The sequence below is a fragment of the Cupressus sempervirens genome, chromosome 6, assembly GCF_028749045.1.
Source record: "Cupressus sempervirens isolate cs-2001-9-10 chromosome 6, ASM2874904v1, whole genome shotgun sequence".
Classification (NCBI taxonomy): Eukaryota; Viridiplantae; Streptophyta; class Pinopsida; order Cupressales; family Cupressaceae; genus Cupressus; species Cupressus sempervirens.
Window position 1 is genome coordinate 115,492,987 of NC_143123.1, and position 18,212 is coordinate 115,511,198.

The following is an 18,212-nucleotide window of genomic DNA, read 5'->3' on the forward strand; positions in this document are numbered from 1 at the left end:
AACTCCCATCTATGGAGTTATGCTGGTCGCCTCCATGGTGCTTCCCATTCCTCAGTCCACTCCTCCATGTTGCATCACAATCTCTGTCCCTCACCTAGGAGTCCATCATGCCTCTCTCCCCAGTCTATTGGCAACACACAAGACCATCTCCTATGGCCTTTGGTAGACCTTCATGTCCACCCCCTGCAACTGAGCGAACCGACACCAAACTACAACCACAAACTTCATACCGAAAATCCAAAACAACCAGAATACTACCTGGTGTAGATCACTTTCCATCTACACACTCAGAATCTTCTGAGCTCTAATACCAATATTATGCAGAGCAACCACAATAATGACAATAAAATAATGGTAATATGAAACTGACTGTCCTTAACTTGGAACCTGAACCAAACTGTTATAACATTCTTTCTATCAATGAACCAATGAACTATAACCGAATGCTTCAGAGTACAAAAGATCGATATAGAGAAGACTGAAACATTATTAAAACTAAAACACACTTCCATTATATACTAATGACAGATTACAATTGTATGGCTCTCTGGTGGCTGCCGCCAGAGAGCCATGAGAGTTTCTTCTCAATTTACTCTCTTTTTCAAACCTATGTCTTTTCCCCTCTTATTGATTCTCTTCTCTATCTTCTTCCATTACATTATGAGATGTCTTTTAAAGACTATCTGAACGGCTTACAAACCGTTTACAACTACCCTAAAATCATTCATTCAATTCTCATTCAGTTACAAAATAGTATAAAATCTTTTTGTTTGAGGATTCTTTATAAGATACATTACCTATTGAATTAAACTTGTGCATCAACTTAAATAATAATCATAAGATATTAATTCTCCCGGGATCCTTCACCCATGTCACATTTCTTACTTACATTTGTGCATAATATTAAACCATAATGATGGTAAATTAATTCTTTCATGGGTACCACTGCACCACGGGGCGATCTAATTTATTTCATTGCAACAGGCTATAAAAATTCAAATTTCTGTTTATCATCTACAATATTCCATCTGGTGAATGCCTTCCAATCTGGATGATCATGGGCCATAAAGTGGTAAATAGGTCATGAAATTGCTCTACCATTTCCTTCCTATGCTGCCAGTAATAAAACTACTAATTCACAACTTGTAAAACATTTTGGAAATGATTCGATGTTGGCCGAGTTTTCAAAGCTGGGGTAGGCTTAATCCGCTTGTTCAAGCTATAATAAAATTTGGTGACTAACTTTTTCAAATATTTCACTTGTTCAAAACATCTACGTATTTCAACAAATTCATAGATGATTAGATGATTTATTTTAGTGAATTCCATAGAACAGATGACAGAAAGCAAAGCTTATTTGGTTCACCTTCTGTCTAATTTATCATATAGTAAACTGTCCTTATACACCTTCTCTTTATTTACATCAGAAGTTTATGGCTAACTTTGAAAATTAATTAAAGCACCAATATGATGGATATTCTTTACAATCTACAATCCGACACACACTCAAAATAATGAATATTACCTTCAGCAAGGCTCTCCTGGGCTTGGAGAGATTTGCCGTCATTACCAGCAGGCACAATAGTGTCTCCCCCACGGGCTTTCTGCTCCAATTCGCTTCCATCTTGTTATGATGTAAAAATTTCTCTCCTCCTCTTCTCGTACAGTTTATTCTTATTCTTCTCTTACTCTTAAATCTTTTATTTGATTCTCTCCTCTGTTGCACCTTCTATAACGCAAGAAATGAATTAACAATTATTGAGAAAGACAAGTATCATTCTCGTGGGGATCATGTTTTAGCTGGCAACTGTAAAAAATGAGAACCTTACATGTAGATTTTGCCATCACACCAAAAGCACATACTGATAATGGAGGGGGATCTCATCGGGGATATAATTGTCACAGGTCCCAGGATTGAAACCTGACTCTAATACCATGTAGATTTTTCCATCACACCAAAAGCACGTACTAATAGTAGAGAGGGATCTCATCGGAGATATAGTTGCTATGCCAATATTACACATTAGTTTACATTCACATTTAGGGGTAGTAATTTCGCAATCGGTGTGGAGAAATCCCACTCACAAACAGAAGACATCTGGAGGCTCATTGCGACTAAACAAAAGCTCTCTGTCAAGCGTTGGTTAGAGTAATGCAGATGTCAGAGATGAGAAATCGGGACCACAAACCAAATTTTCTGTCTGGCACAACCAGTAGCGTGAGAAATTGTCAGTGGGCTTTTGCCCAAGTGAAAGCCTATCGACAATTATGTCAATCTTATATACAGCTAATAACCGCGTATCAAAACTTTTTGAATTAAAGTTTATCTTAAGAAATATTGGAACTTCAATGAAGGAATGCAAAAAACAAATGCTCAGAAAAATGAAAATCTGATTGGATGCTCTCAAATAATTTAAACCCTGTTTCAAGTTAGTCCTTGGTTATAGTTCCATGACAGGAATTGATGATAATAGAAAAAGACCACTTATTTAATTTCAATTATAATTTGTTTTCTTTCTATTCTAACAGCATAATTGTTGTTGGAATGTGTAATTTCAACTCAAATGAATTGTTAAAAAACAATAGAGATTCTAGAAACTACAAGAAGATTATCAGATAAGGTTAGGTTAAGTTCTAGAAGATGTTTAGGTTTAGATAGTTCTGGAGAAGTCTATTATCAGCTAATGTAGATGTTTTTGGAAATGATCTAAGGCATCATGGAATGTAAATGTAATGTAATTGACATGGGAAAAATGGAGAAGGAAATATAATATATTTTGTTGTGTGGTAGCACATTGTTGTTCTGTGTCACATCTTTCAGATTGGCATTAGATGAGCCTGGTTCGATAGAAGGTTGTACAAAATTCTAGATTGTGATAAAAGAGCTAGGTGGACAAAATTGTTGATTAAAGAGGAAGCAATGTTTTGGTGCTACTAAAATATGGAGGATTGATTTGTGTAATAGATAAGACAATTGTTTTGAAAAGAGGAACTGTTGAGCAACAAAGAGGGCAAGTTAGAAAAAAGAAGGTATGGTGCAAATTTTTATAATTATTTAATGGCATTTAAGAAATTATAATAACAGAAGAATATTATGAGGATTTTAGCTATCTAAAAGGGTTGTTTCAAGTTGTTTGAAGATTTAATTCTGGAAGTAAAAAGATATTTAGAATTTTCTAAAAGACAGAGCAAACTGTGTTAAATTCTTGTGTTTCAATGGGGAAAGCTGGAAAAAGAGTAAAGAAGGAAAAAGATAGTTTGGAAGAAGAATTGATGATTGTTAAAGAGTCAAATTCAAATTTGATAAAAGGGTTCAAAGAAGTTGGAAAACAAAATTATGAGTATTTGTGTCAAATTGAAGATTTAGAAAAGGAATTGATCAAAGCTAAACAAAAAAATGAGAAATTAGAAGAAATGTTAAAACTATATGATGATGACAAAAAGAGAAATAAAGATTTAGAAGAAAAGTTAAAAATGTTTGATGATGTTGAGAAAAAGAACAAAGCTTTAGAAGAAAAGGTGAAGAAATTGGAAGAGGAAAATAGTATACTAAAGTTGGAATTGTTTAATCTAAAACAAGAGAGTAGAAATTTGAAGTATAATCCATCTTTGTGTGATGTATCTTGTGACACAAATGATTTAAGTCATTATGGGATTGAGAACTGTGATTTTTCTGAAGCTGAAAGTGTTTGTGATGAAAAGAAGTTTGTAAATTTTGTTTGTTATGATAATAATCGTATTGGCTTGAAGATTATAGAAATAATGGGTTTTAAAGGTAAAGGTTTAGGAAAGAATGAACAGGGATTAAGGAATCCGGTCAAGACTACAGTTAGGCCAAAATATGTAGGTCTTGGATATGATGCAGGAACTAGAAAGATGAATAAAGGTTCAAGAGAATCAATTGAAGACATAAAGATTGTGCAATCTTCACATTGTAACAAGAAAGGGCATACAAAGGATAGATGTTGGGGTTTCAATCCATGTAATATTTGTGGCTTAAAGAGTCATAATGAAAAGATGTGTTGGAATAGGGAGTGTAAAAATATTTGTATGGACAAGTGCAAGAAGGATTTTATGGAAGGTTGTATCAAATTGGATTGTGGATGGAACCACAGATCAAGTTGGCAGAAGATTACAGGTGCAATCAAAAGTTTGTTTCAGCATAAATGTTAAGAGTAAGAAAAATACAATAGCATTGGAAAGCAGACTAGAGCAAGGCATCAAAGAAGAAAAAGAAGGTTATCGGCATTTTTGACAGATGAGGCAAGCAACAGGCATGTATTAACAAAGGCATTATTATTGGAAAATGACATTTTGGCATTCTGCAAAAGCAAGCATTTTGGTATTTGTATGTAATAACATTTGAGGTTGAAATTAAGTGGGAGTGTTGGAATGTGTAATTTCAACTCAAATGAATTCTAAAAAAAAACAATAGAGGATTCTAGAAACTACAAGAAGATTACCGGATAAGGTTAGGTTAAGTTTTAGAAGATGTTTAGGTTTAGATAGTTTTGGAGAAGTCTATTTTCAGCTAATGTAGATGTTTTCGGAAATGATCTAAAACCTCTATAAATAGAGGCATCATGGAATGTAAATGTAATGTAATTGACATGGAAAAAATAGAGAAGGAAATATAATATATTTTGTTGTGCGACAACACATTGTTGTTCTGTGTCACATCTTTCAGATTGGCATTAGATCTATTGTGTGTTTCATTAAACAGGTATCAAAGCTGTCCTATGTTTCAACAATTGTTACCCACATGAGCCAACAATAAGTCATAGTGCATCTTAATCTATGCAAAGTCCTTGTCTCATAGCTTAGCAATCACTTTTGACATATATTGGGCGATTTTACAGAGAGTAATATCTTGTGAATGTCTTGTTTAAGTCGTCTTTTTACATTTACATGGAAGTACTCTGATGCTTAGGACATGTCCTTATGACATAGGCGTCCTGCCATAGTTTGTCCTTTGTTTTCTTGAGGCACTTCGTCAAATTAAAGTTCTCATCGACATGATCAGCCAGTTCCTAGACTGGAATCAAATTTCCTCACGTGAAAAGACAATTTCAATATGACAGTAGATTATTTTCTGCAGCTGTCTGATAACTGTCTATTTGTATAAATATAATTCTTTATACTTTTATATTTCATATGATGTTTCAAATAGCCATTAGTACTTTGAGATTTAAGCTATTATGTAAGAAGAGTTTCGATAGTTTTATATGGTTCAGTCATGCCATTAACCATATTCAAAATTCGTACGATCAATAAGTAGTTGCTATGCATTAAGAATTTGATATCATATATTTCATCTGAGCATTGTCTCCTACCTTTGGGATAGCTTATGCTAAGGCATTTGAAAGAAATAAAGATGAGCACGTCTTGTCTCATATGTTTTCTAAGCCATTTACATTGCAGCCTGATATTTTTTTTAACATCAGTACACTTGTGTAATAGAAAGTGTAATGTTAACCAAACTGTAATTGTGGTTTGTAAATTGACATTGAATGATTTCTTGTACATTCAAGATTTGTGATCAAGTATAGTTGATATATATAGACAAGTTATACCATGCCTGGTTGGAAATTAATGTACATGGCCATATCAATGGTTAAAAACAATTCAGTTGTGAATAAGGCTTTAATTGTATGATTGTTTTTATTTTTCTTGTATTACAGTCTTTTATGTGTATATTTATTGAGTGTATATGAGCTGACTTGGAAATGCCTTTGATATCACGTTAGCTAAATGGAATTCAATTTGTTTTCTTTATCTATGGATATCAATGGCTCCATGCATTTATGCAAATGTGTTGAAATTTATTGATTGAAAATTAATGTATGAAAGTAATATTTTATCATGAAAAGAAATGTTTTTAATAAGTTTTTAGTTATATGTGTCTTTTTGTTTTCTTTCTTTTTCTTTTCGTTTGTTCTGTGTAAATTTGCTGGATGTTTGTATAGGCTGGTTGAAAAATGCTTTTGATAACATTTTATCTAATCCACATTGAAATTAGATTTCACCTTTTTGTTTAAGTCCTGCCAAAATAGACCGAGACTTATGTTTTCATCTCAAGTGCTTATTATTTATTTAATTTTATTCCATGAAAAGTCAAGATTTCAAAATGTCCTATAATTTGATATGAAAATAATAATAATTTCCTGTAATTTATGACAGATTAATTAGATAGAGTAGTAAATTTCAAAATTTGAAAAAAATTAATTAATATTTAAAAAAATTAAATATAGGTTTATATTAAAAATCTAATTTTAATTTAGAAAGATTTAAAAATCATCATTTTATTTTAATTATTTTAATATTTGAAAAGAATAATAATTAAACATAAATGTCATTGTATTATTATAATTAATTAAGTTGTATCTTAAATATTAATATTTTATTCAAATTAAAAACATATTATATAAAATATTATTCATAAAATATAATAAAAAAGAGATATTATTAAACTAATTGTACAATATATTATTCATTTAATAGTTTTACATAACAAATATTTTTACAATTTCATTTATTTAAGCTTATATTTATATTAATAATATATTTGTTTAAAAAATGAGACTTGAAGAAAAGAACTAGTAAAGAAAAACTCCAGTTATTGCCTACAAAAATGATGGAGAAGAAGAAAGACTGGTATCTATCAACACTAATGAATCTTGTCATTGTGAATTCCAAGTCTAGAATATTGTGATTACAAAGAGCCCAAACCTCATATGATTACAATTCATTGTTTGGTGTCACAGAGTCAAGCCCAAAACTATCATAAGAAAAAAGCCATTTGATGCAAGTGCAATCTAAGACCCAGAAGTGCATACAATATCTCAAAAGAATGAAATATATATAAAAGTAAAACATGTGAAATCGCTAAGAAACTGTGATTTACTATCACTATCAAATCATATTTGAGAAGGGCTTAGCAGGATTCTATATATACTCTTTTATCATAATTTTAACCACTGAATCATGAAGAGACCATACTTGATGCAATATATACTGTATGCACCAATTATAGACATGACGTTTAATATACACATTAATAATAATCTATAATCACATAACCTTTAAAGTTTCTAATGACTATGGCCAGAGTCACCTAGATGGTGCATGCATAGGTTGATTGGTAGATGCTTTTAACATTGTTTATCTACACACACACATTGAGTCTAGAGTTCACTTTCTTGGTTTATGTTCTACACAAATAGGCTTTTCATCGATGTACTTTGTCTTAAGAAATTATTGTGAATAAATGATGATTGGTTAGATTAATGATGAATTGGAAGTTGAATAATTGTAAAGGAAGATGAACTACATTAGACATTATAATGAGTATCTTCAAAATTATATTAGATGATGGAACCTTATTTTTGGGATCTAAACTTATGCACCAAATAAAAGTAATAAGATTTAGTACTACTATATTTTGAAAAGAAAATAATGTAATAATATGAAAGCTAAAATATGAAACAAAAAGTTAAAAGCTAATCCATGTGAAAAACAAAGGAAAGGACTGGTAAAAAAAATAGACATTAAGAAAATCTTAAATAAAATAAAATAAAAGAAACTTAAAGTTAAGAAAATAGAGAAAAAATTAAAAAAGGATAAGAAATAAGAAAAAAATATCAGTGAGTAAATTGGATGAGTCCTCTTTGTATTTTATCACACCCTAGTTTTGCACTGCCTCAAATTCTTTTATCACAATTAAAGACCCACATACCTGAAAGATGATGTTTTCTTCCAAGTTCCCATGACTATACTTTAAAAAAGAAAAGATCGAAGAGCCTACTCCAGTTGCAAACACCACCTCTGGCTCAGTGCCTTGAAGGATGGGAGTTATTTTGCATCAAGAATATATTATGTCAATCTTATATACAGGTAATAACTGCGTATCAAGACATTTTGAATTAAAGTTTAAAGTTTGTCTTGAGAAATATTGGAACTTCAGTAAAGGAACTAGCAAATGCAAAAACAAAGGTTCAGAAAAACGAAATTCTGATTAATTTAAACCCTGTTTCAAGTTAGTCCTTGGTTATAGTTCCATGACAGGAACTGATGATAATAGAAAAAGATCACTTTTTAAATTTCGATTATAATTTGTTTTCTTTCTATTATATCAGCATAATTGTTACATACATGATCCAACAATAAGTCATAGTGCATCTTAATCTATTCAAAGTCCTTGTCTCATAGCTTAGCAGTCACTTTTGCTATATATTGGGCTATTTTACAGAGTAATATCTTGTGAATGTCTTGTTTAAGTCGTCTTTTAACATTTACATGGAAGTACTCTGATGCTTAGGACATGCCCTTATGACATAGGCGCCCTGTCTTGTTTTGTCCTTTGTTTTCTTGAGGCACTTCGTTAAATTAAAGTTCTCATCGACATGATTAGCCACTTCCTAGACTGGAATCAAATTTCCTTATGTGAAAAGACAATTTCAATATGATAGTAGATTATTTTCTGCACCTGTCTGATAACTGTTTATTTGTATAAATATGATTACTTATACTTCTGTAATTCATATGATGTTTCAAATAGCCATTAGTACTTTGAGATTTAAAATTGCAGAAGAAGCTATTATTTAAGAAGAGTTTCGATAGTTTTTTATGGTTCAGTCATGCCATTAACCATATTCAAAATTCGTACGATCAATAAGTAGTTCCTATGCATTAAGCAGAGATAAGTCCCAAATCAGGGGTTTTAGCTTGCTGTCATTCGAAGTTCAATTGTGTGTGGGTGGGCTCATGAATAAGAGTCTATCAAGTAGTAGTTTTTATTTTTGTATTTGATTGAGTTTTTCATTTTTTCAATGTTCCAAATATATTGTTAAGAGATTGGAGAGTTCATAGACTATTAAAAATATTTAACAACAATCTCTGTATAACCCAACAATAAGAAGATTTTCCATTTGTAGTCAACCCAATGGACACAACAATGAAGTTTACATCCCCACAGAATCTGGAGGAGTCATGTTCAAGAACTGAGAACTCTCCCGTGTCAAAGAAACAGACTTACAAGGGTGGATGGAAAATTATGCCCTTTATTGTGGGTAAGAAATCAAATCCTAAGTTTTCTTGACGTTTCAATCTTTTAATTTTATTGAGATTACGTTTGAAGATCCAAATTGGATCTATAATATTTTTACCTAAGAGAACTCAGAAATTATAATTGAAGGATAATCATTACGGTGCAATAACTTGGCAGGAAATGAGAGCTGTGCAAATCTTGCAGTGTACAGCTTATCTTTTAATCTGGTGGTGTTCTTGAACAGAGAATACAAGATGGGTCTGCTTGAAGCTGCAAAAATCTCGACCGTCTGGGGAGGAGTAAACTTAATAGCACCCATTGCTGGTGCTTTTGTAGCAGATTCTTATCTAGGAAGGTTTTGGGCAATCCTTTATGCCTCTTTCTCATACATATTGGTAGGCAAACTCTCTCTTTTCCATCTGGTACATAAATGAAATTTGATTATATTACTTTGCTTGAGGTTTCTGTAATCTTGCAATCACAATTGAATTGGTTGGCCCCTCCCAGAAACAAGAATTAGTTTTTTAACATTGTATTTTGGGTTCACAGTGTTAAAGTGAAGGTCAACAGTCAATTATCTTTTCTTTTCAATTATGCGTCCCTTCTTTTCTGGCACTCTTCATTTAACTATGTAATTAGTAATCTTTAAATATGTTGTTGCTGTATCATTGTAAACAATTTGATTTCATCAATACAATACTCTGACGTGATCACAAATTGTGATGAGTTTAGTTGTTTTTATTTTATTTGTGTTTGCTCTTGTGTAGATTATACTCATCTGCTGTTTTCACTTTTGTTATTTCGTTCTCTTCACATAGCTCGTTTAAATATAGCATTCTATTGGGTCTGTGTAATCTTACCATTCGTATTTTCTCTTATCTAATTTATACTCATCTGTTTTCACTTTCCTTATTTCATTCTCTTCAGATAGCAAATATAGCATTCTATTGAGCCTATGAAGTCTTGCCATCAGAATTGAATTGGTTGGTCCCTCCCAAAAACAAGCATTAATTTTAAAGAACTTTGCAATTGAGTTCTAACTTGTTTCTCTTAAACAAAGCTTATGCATCTATACATGTAATTTGATGCAAGAACAAATTATTCATATGTATGGGATTTTTTTTTCAAAGAGAATAGTAATGGGTTTTTGTATACGAACTCGAGTTTTTCTTGGGACAACTTTATTCTTAATATTCAACCATCTCAACATTTTTAATCCGAATTAATCACAATAAAACAAATACTTATAACATATTATGAAATGATTTAAAAGGAAAAATCAATCATATTTAAAAAGATTAGAAAATAACATATGTATATCTATTGCATGGAGTATTTTCATCAAATTGTTGGAATTCTTTTTTCATAGAATTGGTTGATGCAGGCATTGCTGCTCATGACAGTGGTATCTATAGTTGTAGATCAAATAAGGGGAAGTGGAATTGACCTTGCATTGCTTTATATATTTCTGATATTAATGGCTGTGGGCTCAAGTGGAGTGAAGTCATCTTCCATACCCTTTGGAGCAGAGCAATTCGACAGCAACGATGACAAGGACAGGAAAAATCAGCAAAGCTTTTTCAATTGGTATTATTGTGCAGCTACTGTTTCTATTATGCTAGGGGTCACCTTTATTGTTTATGTACAAAGTGATGTCAGCTGGATATGGGGGTTCGGTCTAGCTACTTTGCTCATGATTATATCCACTTTCCTTTTCTCTCTTGGTACCAAGTATTATGTCATGGTCACTCCACAAGGCAGTGTCTTGACTGCCTATGTTCAAGTCATTTTTGCATCTATCAGCAAGAGAAACTTGGTTTTGCCATCTAATCCTAGAGAATTATATGATGTGCCTGTAGACAAAGAAAAAGATGAGTTGAAGCTCTCTTCAACAGATCACTTCAAGTATGTAATGTTTTCCCTCCTTTCAATATTGACTATTTCTTTATAACTTCACCATTTTTTAATTTTTCTTAGTCAAAAGAAATTATTAATACATGTTTTGTTTCTTAGTTTTAAAACCAGCACATTTTTGGTTTTGTCAAGTGGTTTATTACCAAACACTCCCTTCCTAGCCAAAAGTAGACCCATACAGTCTTTGAGATGTACTGATGCATAAGTGATGGCATATAGATAAATAAGTGATGGTGTATAAAGGTGATGAAAATTACAATCAAAATAATGGTGACAGCAGATAACATAAGTATTTTATTAATCTGGTTGCACACAATGTGTTACAATTTCTTTCTATTTATAAAGAGTTCTCAATGTCTCTATACTAGTAGAGATCTCTGGATTGCTGACTGAAACAAATAGTTAACTATCTTCCATCCACATGGGTAGAGAGAAGCCAAGTAGGAAATAGTCTATTCAATTGTGTTGATAGCACTGATTGTTTTATATAGACATTTGCTAGAATGCATAACAACTTAATAAATAAACATGAGTTCATTTTTAACAGATTTATGACGTGGATGGTGTGACTTTTTCCAACACTTCCCCTTAATTTCTACCAATCCATTGACCCACAAGGTTTTTGGGTTTCTCACCCAAACAAGTGGTTTTAGCTTACCATAAACTCTTCGTAAGATGCTTTAGAGTTTTTCACCCAAACAAGTGGTTTTGGCTTACCACAAACCCTTCCAGACTTTTAGGCTTTTCACCTAAATAAGTGGTTTTGGCTTACCACAAACCGTTAAAGATTTACATAAACAAGTGGTTTTGGATTACCACAAACCTTACAAACTTGGCAAAACAATTGTTCCAATGATGCGGAAACCAGCTCTAAACTTTTATCATGCGCACTAATATTGAGTCCATATGAACAATAATCCATCTACTGAGTCACATGGGTACCCAACCGTTGTGCTTGCTAGTTCTCTAGAAATATTTTTCAGATGCATGGTTCATCAATATGTAAAAACTTTTGAGGTGTTGGGCACAACCAATAATGCACCTTTAATGTACAATAGATAAGGTACAATATGCACTTGAGGGATATTTGATTCAACAATCTTCTATTACATGACCAAATCTTGACAACAAAGCCTTCACATTTAGATAGACAAATCCACTTACTGCCAATCCATACACTTACATCCCATGTCATCTTCATTGCGTGATAGCAAAAAAAACTTTAACATACCATCTCACAACTATTTTCTATACCTAGACACTCAACTCCAATAAAAAAACACATATTTAACAACTAACATAAAGCTCAAACTACCCATGAATTTTTTAAGAATTATACAAACATCAATATCTTTTCTTATTACGATTTTCAGCACTTTTTAAATCTTTCTTCAGCTGTAGAGTACAGACACTTGTTCACACAAACTAATCTGCATAAAAATGAAAATCAGATTTCATGCAAACAAATTCTATTCTAGCCCATGAATTATAAACGCTCTGATATAGCCATATATCAGAGCAAAGAACTATATCACAGCCCTTGAATTGAAATATGCTCTGATACCATGATGAAAATTATGACCAAAATAATGGTGACAGTAGATAAACATAAGTACTTTATTAATCTGGCTGCACACAATGTGTTACAACTTCTCTCTATTTATAGGGAGCTCTCAATGCCTCTATACTAGCAGAGATCTCTGGATTGCTGACTGAAACAAATATTAACTTAACTATCTTCCATTCATGTGGATAGAGAGAAGCCGAATAGGAAATAGTCTGCTCAATTGTGTTGACAGCACTGATTGTTTTATATAGACATTTGCTAGAATGCATAACAACCTAATAAATAAGCATGAGTTCAGTTTTAACAGATTTATGACGTGGATGGTGTGACTTTTTCCAACAAAAGATAACTTACGCATTAGTATAAATCATATCTTATTGATGGTGTATAAAGGTAACTTATGCATTAGTATACATCATATCTTATTGATTGGAGCATTAGTATGTATCAGTTTACTTAATAACTAATACATTTTCCTCTAAGTCATTTTACAGAACACTTAATATTTACATCTGATTATTTGAGATGTACTTAAAGATCTTCCATTTATAGCCAGAGTGGCGCTCTACCTCTGAACTAGTACCCTATTAAGAATCACCGTATCTTTTAAGATTAGTTTATTACCAAAAATTTTTAAAAAATCTTTGAGAGAACAATTCTGAAATGACCTCTCTGCAGCCAGTCCATCATTCTATTATCGATGTAGATGTGATTTATTTCAAACAATTTTTTATAGAACTTTTCTATTATCAATACTTGATTCTGATATTATGTTGGGCTTTTCATGGACCCCTTAAGATTCAACCCTGGTACCTTTCATTTGTTGACAGAACGTTTTACTGCCCCTTTAGGATCAACCTGTCTTTAGTGCAGGTGCAACTTATTACCAAACAGTTTTGATGCAGGGCTTGAAGTTAAAACAAATGTTTCAATCTACCAAAAACAGATTGATCCTCATATATGTTCAATTGATTCTACATATACTAAGACAAGACGTGTTAATCCTTAAATATGTTCAACTAATTCTATAACCACTAAGACGATTGACTTGATAACTACATAAAGATAAAAATGGCACATCATGTGGTACAATCTATGAAGTTATTGATTCTCCTCTTGCAGGTTTCTGAACAAGGCAGCCATAATCAACGGAGAAGATGATAAGGACCAACATACCTCCACACCCAATCCATGGAAGGTCTGCCCAGTTCAGAAAGTAGAAGAGCTAAAATCAGTAATGAGAATAATACCCATCTGGGCTGCAGGAATACCAATCTCCATCATCTTGGTGGGCAGTGCAAGTACTTACATGATATATCAGGCAATTCTCATGCAAAGAAAACTCACCTCCCATTTCGAAATACCGCCTGCCTCCATGGTCGTCTTCACCCTCTTAACAATATCAATTTGGCTACCCGTCTATGACAAATTCATCATACCCTTTTTCCGTCGCTTGACAAACAGAAGCAGAGGCATTGGCTTCATTGAAAGAATCGGAACAGGGCTTGTTCTCTGTGTTCTCACCATGGTTGTAGCTGCATTGGTTGAAGTTAAGCGTAAAAACAGCGGGGAAAACATCTCTGTGCTTTGGTTGGCGCCACAGCATTGTCTGCTAGGGTTATCAGAGGCCTTTTATGGCATTGGTATGATCGAGTTTTTTTATGTGCAGTTTCCACAGAGCATGAGAAGTACTGCTGTGGCTTTTTACTGGTGCGGCATGGGAATTGGATTGTTACTCAGCAGTGTTGTTATTACAGTTATTCACAATGTCACTGGTGGGAATAAAAGAAATGCTTGGCTGCCTGAAAATCTGAATGAGGGGCGCCTTGAGTATTTTTATTGGTTTTATGCAGCCCTTGGTCTGCTTAACTTTTTCTATTTTCTTCTCTGTGCAAGGCTGGTGAGAGAGCCCGGGAGTGGCAGGAATAGTTCTGATCAGCAGCAGGAAAATAAACAAGCAACTATGTCAGTTTGAAGTTAGATGTCATATATCTGATCAACATCATTTTGTCCTGCTTTAAAGAATAAGAATGTGGATTCAGATGCATCTCTTTGCTTTGATCAAAGACAATAAATGCAAGCACCACTTTTCACTGACCCAAGATATCTTTAATATAGTTTATTTTGCATACTTTTCTTGGAGTATGCAGCTTGTACTAGAATGTTGGTCACGTTTTAAATGTTGTGAAATTTAGTAGTCTTCATGTTTCTGTTGAGCAGCCATATTAGCAGGTCTGAACCTCCATAAAAGGAAAGTTGTGATATTTAGTATGCGAGATGGAGTGTATATCAACCTACCTCTCTCCATTTTACCAATCTATAGGAAACTATTGGAAATGTATTTATATAAAGTTGTTCCCATTCCATTTTGATTCAAATTTGTACGCTATAGAAATAAAATATGATCTTCAGCAAAGTAATATTTAATAATATCAAGTTTCCACAATCCATTGTTAATGATGATGTTGCTTCTGAATTCGATTGTGTAAATTTTTTTATCATCTGATAACTTAATTATCACCATAAAGTAATATTTACCAACATTTTGTACACTGATATTTCTCAGTTTTCAAAATATTGTAAAACTTTTTTGGTCAAACATCTATTAAAAACTTTTTATGATTGTATACATCTAATGTATCTAGGTATTCATATATTTAGTATTTGCTGTAGGGGCATATTATAGGCAATGCCATCTTTCATTAACATGCAATGATGTTGATCAACAGTTAGAAAACAAACAAGTATCAATATATGTTTAAAGTTAGATGCCATATATTTGATTCAAACATTTCATCTCGCCTTTAAGGGTAACTTAATTATCACCATAAAATGTAGATTCAAGATGCCTCACATAGCTTTGATCAAAGACAATGAATTCAAACACCATCTCTTCATTAAATCAAGGTATTTTTGACATAAATTATTACGTGCTCTTCAACTTAGAGTAGAGAATTTTAATTAGAACATTGGTTATATCTTCAATGCTAGGAGATTTGGCTTGCAAGGTACAATGTCTATTAATCTAGCTCTTTCAATGTCACCATGTCTATTGGAAACTATTCATAATGTCTTCTTGTGATTGTACATAATTGAATCCTATTCTATTTTTAAAATTTGTGCATAATTTTTCCTCTTGAAATAGGTAGGTATGTGTAGGATCGTGAAGGGCCAACAAGTGACAATGTGATGAAAAATAAATCTTCATCTCCCCCAAAACATAAAAACCAATGTTGACTTTTTAGTAGGTTTAGGTGTTAGCACACCTCGCCAAAGCAAAACTTATATTGGATATCTGATATATCGAATATGTATCTATACCAGATAAGTGTTATTTGATATCAGATATTAATGCCTATAATAATAAAAAATGTTATTATATATTATATAACAATATAATATATATAAGGTAAGTGCACAAAGATGTGAAACCAAAAAGATGTCACTTTCTTTTTTTTAGTTGTTGAAAAATGCTAAAAATTGAAAAATAAAGATTGACTTTAGACCTATATTTTCTCTTTTATAATTATCCAAATTTCAATTCACCTGAAATCGATAGTTTTCATCTCCCACCACATTTTTCAAAACAAATCTATTCTAACCAAAAGAAAAATTATACATCTTGGAAGAGGACGTTCTCCTCTAGAACATCATATAATTTTTAAATTTTTTTGACATAATTTAAATATATTTTTTCTTTCTCATAATCAACATCTTTTCGAATGTTAAAATATGTTCTTGTCATACTATATCTAATTAAAACACTATAAACTCTATATGAGAATATTTTTGACTTTGAGCTCTATAAAATTGTATTTTTATATTACTACAAAAATATCATGACAAAGTGTAAAAGTTATTGAAACATCAGTTTTTTGAAATAATTTTATTTCTTTAGTAATTGGATATAAACTAGTATAAAACATGCATTTAATAGATATTTTTAATTGGCGAAGTGTGAGACCATATATAAATTAGCTAGAATGAATTTATTTAGATCATATGTTTGAACAAAATTGATTTTTGGATAGAGATATCCCAATTCATTCATTATGATAAGTTAGCTTGAAAGGTGACACAACTTTGTACTTTTACCCTTGTAAAAATTTAAAAAAAATATCAATTCTTATTCCAAATAATTATTAAAAATTATAATCCTAGACTTCATCCATTTCTACACATTTCGTTAGTTTACTTCATTTTCAAATTCTAAATAATAATACCAATTTTATGTCATTAAAGGTGAACAATTATACTTTTGTTAGCCTTTTCCTTTACAAAAAAGTGACACAAGTTTGTGTGTTTACCTAATTGCAGTATAGGGTGATCGCACTATGAGTTGGATAGCCCAAGCCGCAAGCTCATTTAGTTCAAAACATATTGTGATGGCTCTAGAGTGTGATTGTGCTATAGGGTGATCATGGTATAGTGTGATTGCGATGTCAAAAATATAAAATATTGAAACCTATAGCCATTTTGTCATTTTCACTCTTGCAAAAGACATTTGTGTGTTTTCTTTAGCTTCTCAAAGTGCAAGTGCATGTTATTTTTTAAATTTCTTCACCAAATCAAGTAAAAAATGCCTCCACATCAATGTCAATCAAGATATGGTGAAAGAACTAAGTCTTTTAGCTCTTACTTGTGATAAATTTTAAGTTTTGGTTAGTTTTCAATCAAATTTTATTTTCAATGTTTAATTTTATGTTTTATTAGGTTTTTAAAATAAGATTGTTTAATTGCTAGGAACGACTAATGTGCGAGTAGGTGATCCTCTAGAGAACCCTCTACCAAATCCTCCAAAGCCCTCCACTAGATCTACAAATCTCTCCACAAAACCCTTCAAATAAAAAAAACATTGAAGAACAAAAGCCTCAACAACGTCCACCAATCCAAAGATCTCCTCCAAGGACACAAGAAAATTTATTATTAAATCAAAATAAAAGAGGGAAATCTGAATTAGAATCATTGATTAAGAGGCAAAAAATATTGTTTCAAACAAATCTTGGAAGGGCACAACTTACACATTACTTGAATCGATTTTGATCCACGTAGCCTCAGTTAGTGGCCAACTTAATATATGACACAATACAAGAGAAGAACAAATATGTTTTTATGCAAATAAGTTGTCTTATTTGAAGATACAAAAAAGAAAAAGATTACAAAATATGGCATAAGCAAATTATTTTAAAAGATTGGAGAAAATGATACCCTTAGAACTACAATGAAGAGGTTCCCTATTCAATGGTGCATTACTGAGGACATAAAAATAACTTTTGAGACAGATAGTGGATGATATTTGATGCCCCTCCCTGTAACAATCATAAGGTTCTGATATTTTTTTAAGAAAATTGTATTGCGAGTTAATCCTTGGAGAGGTCCTAAATTATTTTGATACATGTTGCAGTCTCATGGTAGAGGTGGCATGTCATCATTTGATAGGCATGGAGCACATCATAACCCTCACTACTACATTTGGGCCCAAATTGTGATAGTAAGCCATCAGGCCACCCATCACTCAAGTGACAAAACCATGAATTGGCTCTCGTCGGATGGGCGTCAAACTTTTGCTATTGTAAATTGCGATGGCAAGGGCATCTGTTGCAATTGCAATGAATAAAGTTCTCATAACTTGAAAGAAGGAAGGGGCAAGATTTCATGTTGATGATGTTGCAATTGTGATGTCCA

The 18,212-nt window shown here is 32.2% G+C and overlaps 1 protein-coding gene across 1 annotated transcript; it reads left to right on the top strand.

Annotated features, from left to right (window-relative positions):
* Nucleotides 1-8,941: 8,941 nt before the first annotated feature.
* Nucleotides 8,942-14,502, top strand: LOC149551471 (protein NRT1/ PTR FAMILY 2.13-like). Its single transcript, XM_089789693.1, has 4 exons — nt 8,942-9,068; nt 9,224-9,441; nt 10,431-10,951; nt 13,650-14,502. Exons 1-4 carry the CDS (start codon nt 8,942-8,944, stop codon nt 14,500-14,502), a joined length of 1,719 nt encoding a protein of 572 aa, XP_089645819.1.
* The last annotated feature ends 3,710 nt before the right edge of the window (nt 14,503-18,212 follow it).